The sequence below is a fragment of the Ammospiza caudacuta genome, chromosome 1 (genome assembly GCF_027887145.1).
Source record: "Ammospiza caudacuta isolate bAmmCau1 chromosome 1, bAmmCau1.pri, whole genome shotgun sequence".
In the NCBI taxonomy this organism is placed as follows: domain Eukaryota; kingdom Metazoa; phylum Chordata; class Aves; order Passeriformes; family Passerellidae; genus Ammospiza; species Ammospiza caudacuta.
Window position 1 is genome coordinate 102,009,884 of NC_080593.1, and position 22,970 is coordinate 102,032,853.

Sequence of the window (22,970 nt, forward strand, 5' to 3'; positions counted from 1 at the left end):
GCTGGTTAGGAAGCAGACAGCATATGGTTATATGGCTGCTGAGGTTTGCATGTAATTTGTGGTCTGCTTAATTCCTTGTTTCACGAGACATAATCTTACAAGTAAATAAAGGCACATTTCATATTATCCTACAGTGGGGGTTTTTTGTCTCCCCCTTCCTAAGGCTGGTCAGGGAAACCCAACACAAAGATCAAGTAATCAAATCAAGACCTTGCCTTCTTTCATTTACCTGTTGTAATGAAAGCTTAGAGAAAATCTCAAAAAAAACCAAACACAATCATCCAATTTTCAGGTACTGTTCACTGTACTTGCTGCCTGAAAACACAGAGAAATGACTCTCCCCCAGTGTGTCTGGTCTGACTCTCTAATAAATCCTTAACCCCAGGCTATAACTCACACAAGCCTTTTTAAATGTCATTGAAATCATAAAAATGTTTAAGTGTTCTGTGAACCTAGAAATTGTAAAATACTATCCATTTTAAAAAAATATATCTAAGTTTTGTTTCAAGGAATTGTCCATTTATTTCTTCTGTCATGTTCATATTTATAAGATCTAGTCTCTTTGTTGCTTCTCACTTGATTATCCTAAATAGTTTTATCTTGTTTCTGTGATTATTCATCACCTGCGAATGTTTCTGTTGTCCAAACAGATCACTAAAACAGCTTAAACAAACTAATCATTTTTTGGTCTGTGTCTGCTAACAGATTCTGGTTTTAATTTTAGAACAAGGCTTGAAATCTGTTTGTTGAAACTCAAATGTTTCAAAATTTGAGCTGAAACATTTCAGTGTTTCATGATCTTTTCCTTAAATTATGATAATCCATTTATTCACGTGGATTCAGTACTGTAAGTGCAAGAATGATATATTGCACTTGATTGATCAAATGGATTTTATAGATTGGACTGTTTTCTAATTTTATTCTTTTTTTATTATTATTCTTTAGTGCTTGCAAGTTGCAAAAACTCCCTGTTTTTTTTTTTTTTTTTTCTCTAGAGGAAAGAATGGTGATAAATCACATTTCCTAAAGAAACCTTGAAAACAAGTACTATGATGGATTGTCTTCTTGATTCACCTAAAATTTCTTTGGTGTTTCAAGAAGGCTTGAATCAACATATGAGCAACTCAGCAATATGTATGAACTCACATGTGCCTGACTTTAAATGACAGCTGGTTTGGGCTTCCTAGATCTTTATTGGCTACATAAATTACTTTCAAAATGGACCAGAGAGTTCCATTTCTCAAACCTAAAGAAATTTGGCCTGTATTCCTTGGGGAGAAAAAAAAGCAAACAAAAACCACCAGAAAACAGTTTTTGATGTGAAAACACATTCCATCCCCTGCCATAGGGGATGTCTCTGGTGGTGTCGCCCCTTTTTCCTTTCCCCATTTGTGCCTATTGTGTGTTTTGGTTTTTGGCAGGAGAGCAGTGCTGCTGGGCTTCCATCATTTATCTCCCAGTGAGTCCAGCAGTGCTTACAGGGCATTCTTCACCCTCCCTACCACCAGGCAGGGGAGTCCCCACCCAGGAGGTTTAGGGAAGAAGGGGCACCACCTTTGGCTCTTGTCGGGTGGTGCTGGGGCTGCTTCCTTGGAAGGTCTCTTCAGGAACCGCCCTGTGCCATCCAAAGACAAATCAAAGGTTGTTCTTGATCGTTTGGGAAACTCAGAACTTCTTCAATCAGCTACATGCCAGCTAGTTATGAGGTCTCCAGAAGTGTCACTGGCAGCAGAGAGGGGAGGCAGTTTGGGTTTTGTTTTCCTGCTGTCCCTTTCTGGAATTGCGTTGAGCTGCTGGCAGAGCAGGAATGCATTTGATGTGGGGGACGCCCATGCTGTACCCACAGAAATCCAGAAGGAAGAAAACCCATGACCTATAAGCCATTGTGGTAGTCAGGACAGCCATTAGCAAAGCCTTTGAAGATAGGAAGTAAGGGTTAGGGAGACTAAGTCTTTGATTGCAGCTCTTTGTAGGAAGGACCTGAAGACAGTAATAACACTGTAGTACACAGATTCATAGGGCTGGAATGTCACCGTGACTTTATTAGCCCAAATAATTGCCTTTTCTTATACTCCCAGTTGAAGATATGATTTATATAGCAACTATAATGTACCTCCTCTCCTTTTTAGATCCGTTTCCAGCATTTAACAATAACCTGGATAATTCTTAAAAATAAATATATTGGTTTAACTTATTCATTTTCTTAGTTTATTTCAATAGGTGCTGTGGTGAGAATGTTGTTAAACAGACCTACTTCTGTAGCTGTGCTTTGTGTAGTGTGTAGCTTTGATTTACCTGCTACAAGGATGGCTTTATCCATGCAAATGGTGTTGTAGCAGGAGTGACTGTCTGTTTATACCAGGGCAACTGTGTAAGTAACTCCAAGTGATGTGTGAGTACTTGCATTGTTGGCACTGTGAATATCTGGGTGATAACATTTCCCTGTCACAGTCCTCCCAGTAACCTAAGGTACAAGTCACTTGACCCTCTGTGCCTCTTTTCACCCTGTATAAAAATGGGAATAATTACTCAGCATTACCCTAGCCTTGTAATACCTGGAGGTACCTTGTTATTACAAGGCTGGGGAAGGAGTCCTGTAATTACATGAGTAGAAAAACACATTTGTAGAAGGACCAGCTGCTTAGACATACATGCAGATGGGAGATTAAAAGCTTCTCTTCCTTGTCCCTCCAACATAATTTTCTTCAGATTGGAATACTGTACTTTGTACTTTTACAGGGATAAAACTGATTTATCAGACCAAACTCTAAGCTCTTCTAAAATATCAAAGGCTAGGTCATTATCTTAATATCTAAAGCTAAGCTAGGCTAAGCACAGCAGACCCAAAGCTTACATTATCCAAGATGCATCTTCATTGCACACTGGCAGAAATCCTGAGTAATTTACTCAGTGGAGTTTCATCCTTGCAAAAGTTATGTAGATGAAAATAGAGCTGGAGCCTCATGTTTCTGCTGTTCCATGAAGATCTGACCTCTCAGACCTGTTTTTAATACAAAAGGCCAAGCAAGCCCAAGAGTTGTGCATGTGTTTGATGCTCAGTATTTACCTCATTTTCATTCCTTCTCTGTATCCTGCAGAGTAAAGTGCAATTTGGTCCTCACAGGAAAAACTGGGTTTACTCCATGCTAAACCTCCTAAGTTCTGTGTGGTGATGTCTTCAGATTTGCTGGAAACCCACTTGCCCAGATATGGTTGTGCATTCTTCTGGTTCTTGTTACATAGTTAATTACAGACTGTAGCTTGAAGGAAGAATATTTTCGGGTTTAACACAGGCAATTTTTTTAAAGCTGATTGGTGTTGGTGTGAGGTTGGGTTTTAGCATTATGCAATGCTGCTTTTTGCACTGCTTTCATTCTTTCATACTGCTTCTGTACTGCAAGCCATCGCCTGTAATTGTCTGAGCAGTGAATCACTGAAGTAAAATAATTGCACAGGTACAACTATCACAATAATTTTTTTTTCCTTTTGAGTGTATTGCCTTAGCAGTAAGATTTGAGAAGGCAAAATGCATTTCAGGTGCAAACACCAATCGTTCTGTTTCTCTTGGTAGAAGTACCAACGCCAGAGGCTGGCAGAAAAGTAGCGGATGCCTCTGTAGTGAACGGCAGCCCGGCACCCCAGGAAAAGCAGAACGGGGCCACACAGGTGACAGTGCAACGCAAGAGACTCCTGAAGGCTCCCACACTGGCTGAGCTTGACAGCTCAGATTCAGAGGTAAAAAATCAGGACACAACTTGCTTCTCGATTTTTCAGAACTGAGGCTTGCTTCTTCGTTTGCTGAAATGATCAGATGAGAAGTGACTGTGCAAATTATAATCCGTATTTTCCATGGCTACTTTGTCAGCCCACAGAACTTCAAAAATACTAAATCAGACCCAAAAAAGGAGAATATTCTTTTGAAAGATTAAATGGTAATTTTGGCATTAAACCCACATTTACTTGCTTTCCTAAATACCCAGTATCTGTCCACAGTGTGTTTGTAGCAATTATGCTTTTGGGAATTTAGGAAAGTACATAGCACCCTTCTGGCACTCATGCAGTAGCTGCTAAAGGACTCAGATGTGGGGCTAGCCTCACCATAAAAGCTGTTAATAAAGTGCAGCAACTGTGCCAGAGGGGTTGCAGTTTGGTGCAAATGTCAGCGCATTAATTTGCTATATAAGATTGGGAAGGAACGCCCCAAAAATGTTTCATGGATAGGGACAAGCAAATACCACTCAAATGGAGAAATAATTTTGAATTCATCCACTCCAAATGAAGAGCTAAAGATTTTAAAAAGCATTAGAAGGAGAAAACCTTAAAAAGCTTTTTAGTTTCAAAGCTGCATTATATATGATCCTCAGGAAGCACCAACATTACATCCCCAAGAATGAGCTTTGTCTTCTGGACCAGTAGTGTTATTAATTGAGTTTGGACCTTTCTGAAAGTTAAGCTGTCTGGAAAGCACATGCAGGCAGGCTTTATTCACAGAGGATAATTTTAGCCTGGGGAAAGCAGTCTTCCCTGACTCTTTTTCTCTCTTGTAAATGGGAAAGGAGGGGTTTCCTGACAGGATGGTTACAAAGGCGTCTATGCTGAAAGATAGGAGGCTGGGAAGAAATATATGTGGGGAGAAATTTATATCTTTGCATAGTTTCTGATCTGTGAAAGGTTGGCCCTCTTTGGGGTTATCCTGTGGGTGACTTGTGTGGGTGCATAATTTGGTGCATCTGTTCTGAAAGGAGAAGAGATTTGCATTCTGAGATCACTCATCAGTCTTTAAAATTACAATGGAGGCTATATGTGGTTTGTTAATATGAATGAAGCTGGACAGGATGCAGGAATACTAAGATCTCTCAGTGAGAGTTGGGTCTTACAGCCTGTACCTCTGTGTATCCTGAAGCATCATGCTATTTCACACAGGAAAATGGGCAGAAGTCAGTAAAAGAAAATTGTGTAGTGGGAAATGTGAAATGCTTCTTGTAGAAGGGAAAAATAAAATGTCTAAACATGACTATTGGTTAGGGAATACTGTATAGGCAAGCAAAGTGGTATGGAACAAGCTCTGGAACATATAGCAAAAGATAAATTGAAAATAAATCAACCACATTGAGCTGTCACAGAGAACAGATGCTGGACTAGTTTGGGTCAATAGAAATAGCTGGTGAAGCAACTGAGATGATGAAGATGCTCAGCAGAATACTGGTTGGGCTCAGGAAGAGTGCTAAGGTAGTGAAAATAAACTGAAGGGACTTTAGGTGAAGTTTTCAAGGTGGTGAAGGACATAGAACATTGGAAGAGAGTGAAGGTTGCTCTGTCCAAATGTTTTATTTCTTCCCTGACTTTTACTTTGTATGTAACACACAGAAAAGAGTCTGTGTGTTGTTCTGATTGCCTGTAAATGATTCGGCCACCTCTTTGTCTGCAGTTTGAGTTGGGCTTAACCTATTTGGAGTTACTCACTGGGAGTGAAATTATTAATGTGTTGTGCCCTAAATTACAGGCTGGAAATACCTGCACTGCTGAGCTGTGGACCTCCAAATGAGCTGTGATGCAGATGTATTTTCTTCCCCATGTGTCCCCTTTGTTCTTTCATGAGTGTTGCAATGCAGCTGTGTCCCAATACTCATTGTAGCCAGGCAGAGGTGAAAGGCAAGGTCTGATACAGCCCTATGCCCATTTTCTATCAAGGATGAATATTATATAAATTCTTCCTTCTTTCTGTCCTTGGTTTTTCTGCCTCACCACCAAAATCACAGATTCCAGGGGTCATGAGAGAGGAAGTGCCATTTTGCTTTGTGTGGCTAAGAGAAGTAACAATCTAATAGTCACTTTTGATACAGATTAAAATGGTCTCTTCCTCGTGAAGCTACAGTTATCTGGCCCAAAATTGTGTCTGTAATAGATTTAGATGTTTTAAGCTGCAGCTTTTTCAGTAACTGTAAAATTCTCATTTTTTGACACTCTGGAGAAGTGCAGAGTTCTGGATGTTTGGTTTGATCCAACATCAAATGTAAAATGTCAGATAGTCTAAAATAATAATCAACAGTTGCTGTATAGATATGGAGGAATCTATGTTTGAGAAATTGTACGACAGAAATAGCATTGTCGGTGCATCTGTTTGTGCACAGAAGTAGTAATTTGAAATTACTAACCTTGAGTACCTGTTGTCTAAGTAGGATTTTATGTCAAATTTAATTTCCTCCTGGCTTCTGTTTTCCATGCCCTGGTTTATACTTATTATTTTTTTATACTTAGCCACTGGCTCCAACAGTTCATTCTTTAGAGCAGCAGAAGAGCTTACTTAGTTCTTCATCTTAGCTCATTAGCTTCTCCAGCAATGGTAAACTTGTTGTCCACTCAGAACAATCTGACTTCTACAAAGTGAAAAGTTTAGTTCCCTTTGTTCAGGGCTGTTCTCTTTCTCAAAATGTAAATATTTTACTCTAGGCTTGTGAACACTCTTGACCCCTTCTAAAGGACAGTGCATCCAATTGTCATGGAGGTTCTCCATTGGTCTTTTAAGACAACCATGCAGCAATGCAGAGGTGTTTTAGCCAGCTCTTTAGCTGAACTGTACTGCTTTCTACAAGTAAAACAGCTGATGTAGCTCAATGTGCTGCTCAAGCTTCCTTGCAAGCTTCCCATCACAAGTGTTTTGTGGGGTCCCAACTGAAATGTTAAAGTGAATATACTGTTTTGGGACGAGAGCTGGTGTAAGACCCCTTGCAGAGTACTGTGTTGTGGCAAATAAGTGGGAACAGCTTCCTCAAATACAACAGCTACCCTTGGGCTAAGCCTAAAGGACAGATCACCTGATGGGAATTTGTGGAGGCCTGTGTCCTGTGATGCGTGGTGCTCACTGAGGTGATCCTGCCAGCTTTGCTTTCCAACTTGCTGTTACCAAAGAAGGCAATCTTGCAGCCAGTGGAGATTTTCAGCTAAGGAAACCTGTGAGAGAGAAGCTTAGCCACTTGCTGGATTTTAGGGCAGGTCATTTGTTTGATCTTGTAAATCTTGACAGCCTAAATGATGTTAAGTCTTTTTGGTGGAAAGCGTTCACGTTAGAGGTAAAGAGCATTCAAGCTCAGTCCTCCAGCACTCTTCATTTGGGAGGCTTCTGTGACCATCTCTTTCTTTGCTGGTAGCAGGTAGCTAGAGACAGGCTTTAGGTGACAGCCAAGGATTTAATAATTTGGGTGGCATAAAGGTTTAGATAGCTGAGAGGTGTTTAGTCAAAGCCCATTTCACTTTCCTTCATCTCACAGGAGTTGCCCTTGGCTGTTGAGAAGAAGCATGCAGATACAGTGAATGAGATTTCTTTTAAATACAGAAGAAAGGACAAACACACCAGGATTGGGAATTAGGGAACAGTGCAGTCAAATTCAGTTTAATTTCTCTTCACCAGAGTCACTTGTGTGAGTGGCTCTCCTTGCTTTGGAGGCCAGAGAAATCTAAGTGCTAATTCCTTGTTAGCGTGAGATATAAAAGCTGTGTTAACATATCTGCTGTAGCTGAAAATTCCTAGGGGTCTTTAAATACAACAAGGAAAATTAACAGTTTACAGTGGATTTATGCATCTCTCTCCTGATCTTGTTCTTTCATGCAGTAGTTAAACACACTGAATTCAAATCATGTACCATTTATTTAACTTTCTAAAAAAACGGAGCACTGAAATTCTGTTTGCTCAGTACTGTGGAGAGTCAGTGTTTTTCTCAAGACTTCCAGGACTTTAAGTGACTGAATGGTCCAAGATATCTTTGATAGCTTGTGTTTTCTGTGTGCTAAAAAGCAGTAAAAGAACTAAAAACAGTCCCTGAGGATTTTTGTTTATTTCCTTCTTGCCACACAGGAGGAATCAGTGCACCAGTCAGGAAGTAGCAGCAGCATCTCCCCCTCACAAGTGGAAGACCCCTCTCAAGAAGGCACCAGCAGCAGAAAGAGTGAGTTATGAGAGAGCCCAGTGGCTGCTTTTACTCACCTCTATTGTCTCCTGTGCTATGAACTTTGTCTCACACTTATATGGAAAGCTGAAGCTGAGTGTGGTTAATGGAATAAACTTCTAAAGCTGAACCCTGCTGAATGGGTCAAGTGTGATAAACAGTTGGGAGGCATTAGCCTCCACTCTGTGTGGATATCTTTGTGAAACAGGTTTCATCCCTGAAGTTTATGTAGGACTGTAGAGGAAGTCACAAGTGAATGGAGGGGAAAGCTTAGCTATGCTCATCTCTTAAAATAATTTTTTGCTATTGAAGCATGTCCAAGCCTAAGACCAATGTAAAATTCTCCTCCATCTCTGCCACTGTGGCAGTGTTTGAAAGACACTTAGCAATCACCAGTATTTCCCAAAAATACTTAGTGGAAAAAGGGGTAGATCTGGCCTCTTTTTTTTCAGGCACAGTTATTGCAGGTTTTACTGTGTAACAATATTTTTAATTTGTTTGAAGCATTTCAGTTTCATTGAGAAGGTTTTGTAATGAGCTGTGTAATCTGTGCATGTGTTTCCTGTGTATGATGGTGAAATAATGAGAACAATATCCTGAAACACTTCAGTATGGATATGTAACTTCAGCCACCAGTAGTAGGAATTCTAGCAAATCAGTGGCTGGATGAAGTACTGAGCAATGTTATCCAACAGTCTCTCATAGAAGAGCTAACTTTTTTGTATTGATTGAATCCTTAGTGCCTCCAAAGTTCTTGCCCATATCATCCACGCCGCAGCCCGAGAGACGGCAGCCGCCGCAGAGACGACACTCCATTGAAAAGGAAACACCAACCAATGTGAGACAGTTCCTACCCCCTTCAAAACAGAGCTCCAGGTCACTTGTAAGTGGAGTGGGTGGTAGGAGAGAGAAAAAGAGGAATGCTAAGAGTATAATGAAAATTAAAACTTGGCTTCAGTGTGATTAGAACATGACCCAAAGAAAACTCCTCAATTCAGAAACAGCTCTTGGCTACTAAAGGTGTTTTGAAATCAAGATTTGAACTTTGTCTCTCTAACATATTTATCCAAAATCCCAGGTACAGGTGCCCCAGAAAACATTTGCACTGTGATTAGGACTCCGGGTAAACCACGTGTCTTGATTTTTGTTTCAGAATGTTACCAAAACAGATGAACTTCACCTTACTGATATTCCACTTGAATAGAGACAATTCCAAAGCAGTGGATCTATTTTGGGATTTGGGGGAATTTTTTTACTTGTTGGAAGTATTGCAGATAATAACTGGATGAATTGAGTGATTTCTTTTCTTCCCACCTTAAGAACTTGCCTGGTAATGTTTATACATATGAAAGCTCTTTCAGTAATCCAAATCAAGGTTTGTCTGTGTTGCTTTGTTGAAGTTACTGAGGCAAAAACCTGTTTCACTGCTTGAAAAGAAAGTACAGTGCATTTGATCAATTAGCTTTAATTGAGAACTGTTTTCCAGCAGAGTACGAACAGCAGAGGGTATGAAATCCTGGTTCATTTATGCTGACATACTGATTAGTGCATTGTAACTTCATGCAGGGCATGTTCCCTGTCTCTTTTCCTACCAGCAGGGTTTCAGAGTGTGCCCCATGAGGTGCTGGTGAACAGAGAAATCAATAAACACATCTGAGTTTGAAAGGAAGGGAATATTCACTTGCCCTGTCTTGTAGTGCAGTGGTATTAAAGGGCTTTGAAGAGCATTTTTGTCAGCCCAAGAGTTGACAGCCGGGATCCCAAACTATTAGATGATGAAGCTGATCAATTATAGGGAAAATACCTCCAGATATTCCCATAATGGGCCTTTCCTTTTCAGAGGTCTGCTGGATTTTATTACATCCTTCCAAGTAGAATGTAGTTTTTTATTCCAGGTGCAGGTCAGGTAGTAACGTGTTTATAAATGCACAGCCCAGTGGACATCTCCTGCCAAAGTGAACTTGGAGCAGGATGTATTGCAGCAGACCCATACTGGAGAGCTCCTTCAGCATGTGTTTGAAGTCACTGTCACATAAAATGGGTTGCTCTGGCACTTCCTGCTGCAGGAGGTGGAAACCTGTGGAAACCCAGACTTTGTCTTCTGGTAAGCCCAGTATCATTCACAGACAAATAGTTCAAAAGGAGGATGGCAGAAAGCATCCTGTGTTATACTGAGACATTTGCTCCATCACACTTCTGGTGTATCTGAGTGTGCTACATTGTAATATTAATCTTGTGTATTTCAGAGGATCGTGCAACTTAAAATCTTATATAAGGCTGTTGTTTTAAATAGGTCAACCAAGTTATTACCAGAATCTTCTTGACCACATACATACTCTCACTCTGTCAATCTGTTCATTGGCATAAGCCTAGAAAAATACATTAAAAATAAAATCATTGCAGGAAAACTAATTCAATTATTCCATTCCCCCTGAAAAATAATAAAGGAAAAGGGAGAAAAAGCCATTAGATAAGTCAGGCTAATTTGGGAACAGATGGGAAGGGTTTTACTAGTTTCTTTTGTGCTTAGGGAGATTTTTGTTTGTTTGTTTTGGGTTTTTTTGGTTTTTTTTTAATCTCTAGAGAACTGCCACCTAGCTTGGTTTTGACTTTGAAGTGAAAAAGAAGGAAGCTGGTAGCGAAATGATGTTCTGTTAATAAGAACCTATTTTATTTGACGCCTGGAGAGCTAATTCTTTAACTTGGCAATAGTGCCCTCTAGGGTGTAACAGACACCTCCCTCAACTCCTGTTTTTCATTTTGGGAGATGTGTTCTGGTATGCTGGCACTGGCCCAGTTCCACGCTTTGGCTTTCTGCAACCCTCTCCTTCCCAGAGGGATGCCAGCCTCTTCCAGTGGCTGCTCCAGATGTTGCACCTGTGAAATTGCCATTCCCAGACTGAATGCTTCTCAATAAGTGCAGAGTATAATTTCTTTTTTATTTGACCTCACACTTCTTTATCCCTTTCTCCAGGATTGACGGAGTTTAATTTCTTATCACCAGCTCCTGTGACCCTGGTTTCTCTCCAAGGTGAAAGAGGCCTTGTCAGCAAATAGCTGTCAATGCCAGTGCAACCAGGCAGGGGTTTGCTACAGTCTCTTAGCAGGATTAGCAGGAAACTGCTCTGTCTTGCATACTAATGATGATTTTGTGAACTGGCATCTCATCAGACAGAGGTAGTTAGGCCCAAGTAGGTGGAGAGGGGAAACTAACTTGGAAAAGTGCCAAACACAGTCCTTTTGACATGTCACCCTGCCAGTGGTACATGGAAAGGCAGGGTGGCTCACTGATTTTGGGGGGGTCAGCCCTGGTGGTTGCTGTAGTGAGCTGATTTGGTGCTTAATCAGTGAGATCTATTCAGTGTCCTGAGATTTACCTGTGGGTGCTTTTGCAGTCTGTTTGCTTTTTTAATTATTATTTTTATTATCTTTTTTTTTTTCATGACCCAGAGGATCAAAGCTAATGGTTTCATTTATACACAGCATTCGCTTCTCTGCTTCCTATCTATTGTTCAGGTTCCTAGGATAACCAGTTTATTTCCAAGGATGACTTTCAGACCACTTTTTTCAACTATGCAAACAGCTTCTCTGCTCAGCTCTCATCCCGTTGAAGCAGCCATGTGTGGGGTGGCAGGGGCTATGTACTATCTCTGTGAGAGAGCTTTTGCCAGCAGGTGGAAACCCGCAAAGGTTTGCCTCTTTTTGCTGGCTTTGGAAATCACCTTCACCAGCATGTTCCCTCCTAGGGGAGCACTTCCTCAGCTGTGGCAAGAATTACAGCTTAGGCTGGGACATTGCACCTGATTGACTTTGATTTCAATGTGTGTAGGATATTTGTGTGTCTTCAATCACCTCACGGGGAAAAGAAATCAGTTCTGAAAGGACAGCAAACTAAAAATGCAACATCACCAGATTATCAATGGGACAGACCTTAAATATTACAGCACATGAAGATCCTGCAGCAAAAATCCAGCAAAACTATTGTGATCCTTGGACTATGTTTAAAAGAATGAGGTTTTATGTTTCTCCCAAGGTACACTATGTAGAATGGGAGGGCATTTGCAATCTGCTTTACTTGAAAGCCTATATATTGTTTTGGTCCTCAGCACACTTGTGTATCAGAACTTGCAAAATAGCTCATATCCATCTATCAGGGAAGGCAAAGCCACTGGAAATAAAAAGTATTTAATTTACCCCTATGTTAACTGAACATGAATTATTTAATTTTTCCTTCATTTTGTTGTCCCAACCAATAAGTGGAAGGGTGAACCCTCTTGTAGGAGAGTTTATAGTTGAGATACACTGAGCTGACCTTTTAGAAACTTTTAGTCTGCAAAAGGAGCAAGAGTTTAGAGTGTCTGACTAATTGTGAATTGCAGAATTTAGAGGCCACTCTGGCGCGCATTCATTTTGCAATTTACCAATGCAACTCATTTGAATGTCTAGTGACATCCTTTAATGAGAAGAAGGAATACATTAGAGTAAAAATGTGTTAGTCATCAGAACTGTTAGGTGTGTGTACACTGAGAATGACCTACAAAGCACATTATGGGTATGCAAGCCTTACTACCTGCTTTTCCTGCATAAAATAATTATACATACACACTTTAAGGTATAGTGTTTATAAAATGATTGCATAGTCAGAGTTAAGCCAGTCCCCAAGAGGATCACGGACAATTCAAGTTCAAAATCGTATTTGCAAATAATATTTTTTTTCCCCTTTAAAAATAAGCATATTGGCTTGTGTTTAATATTAAAATGAGTATTGAGTGTAATTCTGGAAAATCAAGACCATTCAAACCACATTTTGTCTTTACCATGTTCTGTCATATGCGAGTATTGCAGAGAGTACTCTCACTTGGAGCTGCTGAATTTGGGTGCAGGTTTGAAGTTTGAGCAGTAACTCCAAAGCATCATTGTTCAATGAAGTTTAGCCAGTGCTTAGCAAAATTTAATTAATTTCAATGCCTTAGAGGTAGTGTAGAAAAAATATTTTCTTATGTACTTATTTATATTCTGAAAAGGGAAAAAAAAAAACCCAAGCAGTTTTCTGAAAACTGATTATTTATCTTTCATTTAATGTTGCATTAACATTTTGTTGTCCTTGTGTAACCACTGGAATTAAAACATTAGCATTTAAACATGTGAATATTTTCTATGTTTCCCCTGCTGCCTGATGGCTATTTCTATTTTAATGGTATTCATTTTGATTGGTACAACAACAGGCCCACACTATTCCCTAGTACGTGCTCTACACCTATAGCAGATCCACAGAATTTCTTCAAAGGAGCAATATTCCCCGACGTCATCGTTCTGTAAATTAAAGGAATGGGCGTTCATGAGGGGGAAGGAAGAGCTTCAAGTAAGAAATGTCTTTCTAAAGGACTTAAAGCTCTGGTTGATTGCAAGCATTCAGTCAGCTCATTCACCTCGGATAGTTTCCCTCAGTCTCCCAGGATGCAGACTGGGGGGTTTGCTGGCATTGTGTGCATCCCGCTTTCCCACCCACTTCCTCTCCCGTGCCGCCCTAGCCTTCAGCCGTGCCTCCCCATAACAAGGCAGTTGCTATGGGAAGAACCCAGAACAAAATGCTGAGAGCTGCCGGTTAGCTGTAAAGTTGCTCATAAGGAACAGAAGATACTTTGTTTTGGCTGTGCACTTTTACACCTTAGAGCAAATTGCAGCTGCTTTTGATACAGTTTGTTTTTTCCAGAAAATTAGTTTTCCATATCCCAAAGGTTTAGCTGGCAAATCTAACAAAGTTAACTCAATTCTGGTCTTTTGTGGGGTACCCTAAACAGAGTGAAGTTTCTTTGTGTTCCCTTTCTAGATAGGTAAGACAACAGTTTTTAAAAATGTGGTGGTTCCTAAATGCTAATGTTTGCCAGGTCTGCAATGTAGAAGGATTTTCTTTTTAATCTGATGGAAAGACAGAACTCTGAGTACATGGAAATGGAGCATTTCCGTACTAATCCGATTCATCACTTCAATTTGTAAACGAGATCTCCAAACTGTCAGCCACGTCTTTGTGTATGCAGGAGAAATTTCCTTCGTTTATTCAGAGAGCAGTGCCTGTCATTGTCATTACTGCACAGTAGCCCCTCTGGGCTGACTGAAAAGGTTCACTAAGCATTAAGCAATGGGAGTTCCCACAGAGGTTTCTGTCTTTCTTTTGGAAATGTATAATCAACTACTGGGCTGAATTACAAATTGGGTTGGTGCTTTTTATTCCCTGGTACCAAATTCAGGAATTCTGCACGCAATATTCTCCTAAATGCTGCAACACAGAACAAATTCAAAATTTTGTAAGTGGAAAGTTGTGCTGTTAATTCTCTGTTTGAGTCTCTACCATTTATAATGCAACACTGGCTAACCAGTTCACCTACTTGATACTGGAGCATTATTCTGTAAAGCTTAAATTGCTGCTGTTACTTTCTGGGGCAGAAAGGACAACTTTTCTGCCTGAGCTGATATAAGTTTTTGTAGTCTTGGTGTGATTCTGATCATGTGAGCACTAAGATGTGGTACCACTGAATAAAAATTTTTGCTAGAATGGGCTACTAACAACTTTCCTTGGCCACTCTGGGCATCGCGAAGTCTGAGAGAAATTATTTGATGTATACCTCAAACAGTATACATAAAATAATGTCATCTACCATATTTCATTTTCCCTTTCAATTTATAAATCTGAATGTTGATTGGCTTGAAACAAATGTTCACAATAAAAGACAAATGGAGAGAAGAGTCAAGTGATTTGAGGAGGAAAGATGAAGAAAACTGTCATCATTGTGAAGGCTGAACATAAAATCATTTACATCACATTTATGCAGCTTCCAGTGGTTTGAGACTCATGTGATGCCCATGAATGAGCCAGTGCTATTCCAGTTTGATGGGAGAAACCCCCTGTTTCTGGAGTTACTAACCAGGTGGCTGGTTGTCTAAGTTGAACTCTGGAAGAAGCCATTTGTCTTTGAAATAATATGGGGTTTTTGGCTTCCAGGAGGAGTTCTGTTACCCCGTGGAATGTCTGGCTCTGACAGTGGAGGAGGTCATGCACATCCGTCAGGTGCTTGTGAAGGCCGAGCTGGAGAAGTACCAGCAATATAAAGATGTCTACACTGCTCTCAAGAAAGGAAAGGTAGGGCTCAGTCTGAGGAGGCTCTGAAGGGTACTGAGAGAGACCAGTTGCACAAACCTCCCATTTACACATTTGTTTCTTACTCTCTGTTGGAGAGAGACTTATCCACCAAACATCCCCCTAAATGTGTGGCATTTAGGGGGGTGATGTCCAGAAACATCAAAACTTTTCATGGAAACACCTTTTTTGTTAGGATTGCCTTTAAAATGCAGTAACATTTGCAATTATCAGAGTGTATCTTTATGTGTCTGGTTTGAACTTCATTGACTGAGGTGATTTCTGACCCCATGCCTTCCGCAGGTTTGGTTACCTTTTCTGTTCCAGAAAATAGAATTACAGATAGCAACAGAAAACTACAAGTTCTTCATATGTGAACCCTTACTATCTAGCATAGAGGGAATTAAAGCCTTCAGAGAAGTGATGCAACCAGGAGGAGGTTTAATTTTAGAGACCCCTTCACTAATGCATTTTTCTGTAAACTGCAGATTGGAGATTGGTACTTCCAGTAGAAGCAGCATCCTTTTCTCCCACTTTTAATCTGTGCTTCTTGGACACCTTCAAAAAGCCTATTTTGACTTCCCTGTGTATTTTATCTACAGGCCTACCTGTGTCTAATGTGCAGATTTATTTTAAAGGTTTAATACATTTCAGGCAGAGGAACAATAATCTTATAATGTCATTCATTAGATTCAGCTGTTGCCTGCTGTCATGACATATAAATCTTAGTAATGAGCTTTTCTCAAATCTCAAAGTAGGTTGAGGATTTAATTAATTTACCCCACTATTAAAATTGTTTGCTTTTATTTCTAACCAAAGTTATCTAGTTAATGAGCAAGTATTAATTTAGGCAAAACAATTAAAGGCTTAATTCTAAATATATGAAGATACAGTTCTGGACCTTGTTCTCAATGTCATCTTAGAAGTACAGACCCAGAACTGGATGTAGCCCTGCCACTGTGACCTTGCCAACAGCAACTGGTCAGTGAAGTCATCACTGTGTGTGACTGTGCTTAACACTCTGCATTCCTCTGTTCTTCTTCCTCCAGCTCTGCTTTTGCTGTCGAACAAGAAGGTTTTCTTTCTTTACCTGGTCTTACACTTGTCAGTTCTGCAAGAGGTAAATATTTTATGTCTGTTAATAAATTAGTACAATTTCATAGGAAAAATGATCGATTTATACATCAGAAACCCTCAAAAATTTTTGCTGTATAATGTTGGTTTGGTTTATTTCTCTAACAGTCTGTGTTAAAAAAAAAAACAAAAAAGTATGCAGAAACATTTCATTTGTAAATGACTGAACTGCTTCCTTGGACTGAAACTCTTGACTAAAAGTGAGAGAAACATTTGTTGTTTTTTTTTAATGCTTTTGAGAAAGCAACATGGAATTTACTCAGGCTCCCCACTCAACAGTTCTACAACCTCTGTGTTTGGGGAAAACATTTCAAGGCAATTTATTTTTGGGCAATTTTTTTGGAGTATTGAGGCAGGGGAAATGCAAGAAGAATATTTGCAGGCAAAATTATAAATTTTAAGTTAACAGTGAGACAATAAGTCAGAAGATCTATGTCATCACTGAGTTTTGGTCTCACTTACCAGAAGAGGTCTCTTTAGAGGAAAACCAGTTTATTTTTCTTTTTTTCCCCTGTTTTTTGATTTAGGTGCCATTCTTGTTCAGCATTTCTCCTTGCTTCTGGCTTCACGTTCTGATTGAAGTTACTGTGTTGAAGAAGCTTTAAAAATAAATATGTTTGTTTAAGAGGAGGATGGAGGGGGGCAGGTTTCTATCTCCTGAAATCCCTTATTCTTGATTTAAGCATAATTTTTCCCAATGGACTGATTCATGCTCTTGTTTTTTACACAGGCCTGTATGCTCACAGTGTTGCAAAAAAGTAAGTAAGCAAACTTCTGTTTTGAGCCTTTCTAAAAAGCTGCAACCTTTGTAATGATGCTGCACGTGCCTTGTGCTGTCCCCAACAGATGCGGCTGCCATCGAAGCCATACTCCACCCTCCCCATCTTCTCCCTGGGACCCTCAACCTTGCAAAGGGGAGAAAGCTTCATGAGGCCAGAGAAACCCTCTACCAGTCACCACCATTCCCTGCGGAGCAGGTGAGAGACAGCCCAGCCTCACATGTGTCTGTTGCAAATGTTCCCCAAATGTTTCATGCTGGCTTATCAATCATGAACATGCTGCTCACCTGTTTTGTAGCTGGCCATGTTTCTAATGCCTGTAGTAACTTTCCTGATACCTGAAAAGCCAGGTCTCTTCTAGTCATTGCTTTGATTTACAGAAATAGCAACCTAACAGTGTCTTAAACCTTTTTCACATTCCAGCTGAAAAATAATGAGTCTGGGACGACTGTATTTCTGTAGGACCTCTGAGAAAATATCCTTAACATGTCTTTTTTTTTTCTGGTGTGAATGGACTCTTTGGAGATAAATCTTACAGGCTGAAATCACCCACTGATTGAGAATTAAATGATATCTAGTGCACAGATTTATCTTCTTTCCCCCTAATTTTTCTTACTCAAATTTTTGTAATTTTTTCATTTTAATATTATGAAGTTATCTGTTGGCTTTATAATTTATACATGGATGGTTTTCAAGGCTAATCAAATATAAAAGAAATGCTCCTTTTTGAGGGAATTTGCTGTATAAACCCTCTGCATAGATCACCATTGCTATGGTGCTGTGTAGATTAGCCAAAAACATCAGCTATTTTTAGTTACTAGGAAGATTGTTTTTGCCAGGATGTAAATGTTACACACACCCTCAGTCAGTGACCCTGCAACCTTACCAATCCAGGCAGAAGCTGTTGTCTCCAGTTTTTGGAGCAATTTGGGACAGAAGGAAGGAAAATTTAAATCCAGACCTTTCTGATGTGATTTTTTCTAGGGCCTGCAGCCAAGCTGACAGATAACGTGACAGATCCTGCTCTTTTGCCTTTCAGGTTGACCTCAAGGTCCAAGTCTGTAGATAAGTCGCATGAAGAGTTTCCCAAAGAATTAATGGAGGACTGGAGCACAATGGAGGTTTGTGTGGACTGCAAGAAGTTCATCTCAGAAATCATCAACTCAAGCCGGCGCAGCCTGTCCCTGGCCAACAAGCGAGCCAGGTTAAAAAGGAAAACGCAATCCTTCTACATGTCCTCAGCAGGAACCTCGGAGTACTGCCCCTCGGAAAGGACGATCAACGAGGTCTGAGCCTGTGCCTTCTGCTTTGCTTCAGCTCCACCAGGTCATCATCCATCAGCCAGGTCACTGGGTCTGGATCGTCACCCCGTTGCTTTGTTCCACCTGACTGGCTTGGGTTTGCCTTCAGTCACAGGGTTTCCTGCTCCAGCAGCTCCCAGAGACACAGAGCTGTGCTGGGATCTGTGCAGGGCGATACATGACGGGGCAGCTGCTTGCACTGGGAGACATCAACAGTTGGAAATTGTTGCCTCTTTTGTACGTGTGCATCAAAATAAGAAAGCCTTTTCTCGCTTTCACTCTTTTTTTAACCATGCTTTCAATCATTTTTCAGGAGATGAGCTGAGAGCAGGTGTCTGGTGGGGAACCAGATCTAGCACAGTGTCAGCGTTAGCACACTAGCAAACAGTAGGTCCTGTTGCATTCCCACCCTCGGAATGCTCACACGCAGCAGGCACCCAGCATGAGCAGCTCCAGTCAGATCCATCTTCCTTTGACCCATTTGGTTGCCCTGAGATCAGGGCTCAGCAAGGGACTCCGCAGTGTCAGTGTCCTGGGGCAAAGCAGGTGACAAAGCTCTTGGCCCGTGTGGTCGGTCGTACCCCTGAGCTGCTGTACTTCTTAAGCCTTAGTGTCCTTCTGAGTGACTCCTGAGCAGGTTTTAGTAGTTCACTTTCTATCTTGAATGTATGATAATGACTACTAGTAGCAGTGAATTTTAGTAGTAGACAAAGTTGTACAGTTTATGGGGAGGATGGGAAATAAGGGAGGCTTCTAATTTTAACTGAATACCTGTAAAATTGTTCTTGTGGTTACTCAGAGAAAGCAGTGAGTAAGGTGTAAATTTGTATTATAATGGAGCACACAGATACTGCTAGAGTTCTGTCTGACAGCATATCCACTTGTAACCCCATTTTTTCTGGGGTTTATAACTTGGCTGTAAAAATTCGTGTTCGGCTGAAATTTGGGACAGTGCTCTCTCAGATTGGGAGCAATCTCTTTTTTTTCTTTAATCTTTTTTTCATTCTTTCCCCCTTTTTAATTCACTCACAAGGGAGTGCTAGACTAATTGTGTAAAAGTTTCAACAATTTTACAATGTTAACTGACTTCTCATGCTTTTTTGCACTTTTTTTTACATTCAGAATACTTTTTTTTTTTTTAATTCAGTCATAGCCAGAGTTTAGTCAATAATCTGGGGCCAGATCTTTTTGGTATTTAAAAACAAGCTAACATAGCCAAGTTATTAATACTTGAAATCAACTACTGTAACTTTTTTCATAAATTTTTTAATACCCTGAGGCATATTTAATATCTATATAGCAGTGTATTATAGAATGACATAGCAGAAAAGTTTCAGATCTATTTATTAACATTTCTATTCTTCGAGTTAATGAGAGATACCTCAGAACTGCTCCAAAGTAGCTGGGACTGGACTTCCATAACATAATTTTAAAGGTGTATTAAGCAAAACAGCTTCCTCTGTCCAAAAAGCCCAAGAGGCAGACTGCCCCTCTGGCCCTGGCAAGGCACAGTGCCCAGGCTGGGAGGCACCAGGGCTGCTTGGCTCCCATTTGGCAGCCTTTGGAGCAGCCATCCATATCGTCTCTTTTAGGCTGATTTGAAAAGCACATGCAAAAGTCTCTGTAAACCTTCCCAGGGAGTCAGCCATCCTTATTTTTTTCTTAAAAGCCCCCTTGGAAAATGAGAATTCTCACATATGTAGGGCTTATTGAAATAGTTTCTATTTTTTTCTGAACCAATGCAAACAGGAAAAGCAGGGCTCAGTGCTAACTCTCCCTCCTTGCTGTCCCATTTAAGGTCAGGTGGCACAGCCCTCTCCTCATGGTGCCTCTGGAAAAGTGTCTTGCATGTTACGGCACCTGGAGTACTGGCATGGGATAGGGATGTAGGATTGCAGGGGAGCAGCACAGGCTGGCTGGTGGGAAAGGTTCTGCTGTTGCTGGAAGTGTTGCCTGATCTCAGTCACATCAGCACTTTGTCTTGTTTCTGTGCCAAAACCAGGCTGTGTGTTTGCTGCACAGTGCACCAGGGGAACCAGACAGAAACAAATGCAGGAAATCTCACTTTGCATCTGCCCTGTTGTTGTCAGGATTTTTTCATGGAGATGTCCAGGCCATGTTTCAGTTGCACGGTCCTCTGCTCACAGTCTGCTTCCCTGGTGTCCTCAGGCCACCGAGGTGCAGGGCATCCAGCACATTTATTTTCCTCTTGGAGAGGTATTTGGGATGTTGTAGAGCAGGCAGGATGAAGGACTAAGTAGCTCCTGAGCATGTGAAGGCAAACAAGTCTTTCATGCCTGTGCCCTGCCCCACTCTGACAGTGTCTGGGGGTGGCTCTGGGGCAGTGGCAGAGCTTTGTGATCCAGCCTGTGCCTGCCCTGAAGTCCCACAAGTCCCTGGCTCAGGACAGGCTCTCCTGTGCTGAGCAGGGCACAAACACTGAAAAACAATGCAGTGGTTGTACAGATGGCTCCCCGTTGCTGCCATGGGCCAGGGCCCGGACAACCTCCCTTTTTCCCTGGGAAAACCCTCCAAGCTGCTGACACGTGCTGTGGCAGGCTCCAGAGGACACAGTGTGGAGGGCTGCCTCTCCCTTGGCTCCATCCCTTCCTCCCTGGCACAGTTGCTCCACATTATCCCAGCATTTCATTCCATGAGCGGAGGAGCAGCGGCTTGGCTGGTCGCAGGAAGCCTGAAGGAGCTCAGCTCGCTGGTTGCCTGGCTCTGCAGAGGGGGCTATTTTTAGCTTTCCATCTCCTCCCTGCCTGCACCAGCATCCCAAATGCACTGCAGCCATTGGCCCAGCAGCCCGTGGTGCTGCCCAGCATGTCCTAGTTACGGGCTGAGCTTCACGTCAGCGTCGGAGGGGGAAATCAGAAGCTTGTAAATATCTGTAATATATTTATTAATATTTAGGAAGTCTCCATCAATCATGCAATGGGAATGGAATTTCCCATGATGTTTTAAAAAGGAAACGAGTCTTATTTATATGTGTGTTGGCTGTTATCTTTTATTAGAGTTAACGCTTTCAGCCCCCTAATACAGTTTGCACATCTTAGAGCAAATTACTGCTGAAAAGAATGTGGCACTAGCACAGAGAACTCTGTTCCACGAATTTTAAAATTATTTTCTTTGGGTTTTTTTAGCTTTATTAGTATGCCCAAGGTCTGTTAAAGTTTATCATAAGAGACCCAAGGAACTAAAAATGCCTCTGGCAGCATCAGTCTTGTTTTGTATGTGAACCTGGTTGTGGGGAATGCAAAACCAGCTCTGCCTCACGGTGGTGATGAAAGATGTGAGCAGGCTTTTGCTGCAGCTCTCAGACCTGACCTTTCAAGTGTTCATGGTGACAGTAGTGTTTTGAGGGGTTGTTGGGGTTTTTTTTCCCTTTCTCCATTACTTCCTTTATACAGGGAGGGGTGTTACCTGGTAAAAATAAAATGTCTTTCCATTATAACCTTTGTCTGTGTTAATTATTCATGGGGAAGCTGATTTAAAGGTTCTGTCTCTCTCTTTTTCATGCTTTTATAGTTTTGTAAGATCAGTCAGATATTTCTTTTGGTAAAGAATTGTTAACAAAAATGATTGCATAACAGCTGAACACTGGCTGGGCCGCATGAAGGGATGAAAACCTGTCGAAGTACCTTTAGAATAGCAATAAAAACTGCTTGTGTAACCCCAGTGATGTGATTAACTCCTTGTCATCATCTGCAGCCAACTCCCTCTGTTACCAGTGTGCTGCTTTTTCCAACGCTGGCAGGCTGTACCTGAGGCAGCACATTTGTCCTGCATGTAATACAGGCTTTGGGAAATCTCCATCCCTTCCTCATCATTGGGACAGAAATGCTGACAGTCTTTTGGAGAGGTTCTTGATGGATTTGGTTTCATTTTTAAACCAGAAGTGGAGAGAACATTCTTATCACAACTCTGACATTGTTCTCTCTTCTCTCCTGAGCATCCCTTTTTCCCCAGTCAAGTTCAGCATCAGCTTCCCTGGTTCGTTACTGGCTGCATGCTCTATAGGTTAAAACTTATTTAGAACCTCCAACTTTAAACTCCTGGTTGCTGCCTTCCTGCTTTACTTCATCCAGCAGCTCTGCACAACTCTTAGGAATTACAGCTTACACTGTAATTACTGTCTTACAGCTCAGTCTCATCTGTGAAACAGTGACAGCACACAGGCATGAGAGAAAGGTGCTGCAACTCTACACTCTGGTGCTACAGCACATGGATTATGTTCATGTTACCAGAAAATTTTATACTGTTGCCATGTTGATAACTTGGAGCTACTCCGGTTTATTTCTTCTTTTGTATATGTGTATTTTAAGGCCAGTCTGAGAATGTTCCAGCTATAGAAACCTCTTTCATTGTTTCTGTCTGATTTTTACTATTGTGTTTCAGACTTTTTGGGTACCTGTAATTACTGTTCCCCAGAACTTCCTTCTCAGAGAGCCATGACAGAGGGGCATTAGCTCAGCCTGATGTGACACACAAAGCACAGAACCCCCGTGCTGAGCAGCACCTGTGAGCTCCTGCAGCCTGGGCCTTCCCTGTTCCCTCACCTTGACATTGAAAAATCCCAGAGCTGCCCATGTTGCCCAGCTGCCCTGGCACATGTTGTGAGCTGCTTTGTGTCCCAGAGTCCCCAGCTGCAAAATGACACTTCAAAGTGGTTACA

The 22,970-nt window shown here is 41.2% G+C and overlaps 1 protein-coding gene across 1 annotated transcript in view; it reads left to right on the top strand.

Annotated features, from left to right (window-relative positions):
- SPIRE1 (spire type actin nucleation factor 1) overlaps nucleotides 1–22,324 on the top strand; it is a 126,465-nt gene extending 104,141 nt beyond the window's left edge. Inside the window, exons 9-16 of the mRNA XM_058803094.1 lie at nucleotides 3,572–3,735; nucleotides 7,853–7,943; nucleotides 8,684–8,826; nucleotides 14,944–15,081; nucleotides 16,128–16,198; nucleotides 16,943–16,970; nucleotides 17,059–17,189; nucleotides 18,031–22,324. Coding sequence (XP_058659077.1) covers nucleotides 3,572–3,735; nucleotides 7,853–7,943; nucleotides 8,684–8,826; nucleotides 14,944–15,081; nucleotides 16,128–16,198; nucleotides 16,943–16,970; nucleotides 17,059–17,189; nucleotides 18,031–18,283 — 1,019 coding nt within the window. The 3' untranslated portion in view covers nucleotides 18,284–22,324. The remainder of the gene's footprint in view (nucleotides 1–3,571; nucleotides 3,736–7,852; nucleotides 7,944–8,683; nucleotides 8,827–14,943; nucleotides 15,082–16,127; nucleotides 16,199–16,942; nucleotides 16,971–17,058; nucleotides 17,190–18,030) is intronic.
- The last annotated feature ends 646 nt before the right edge of the window (nucleotides 22,325–22,970 follow it).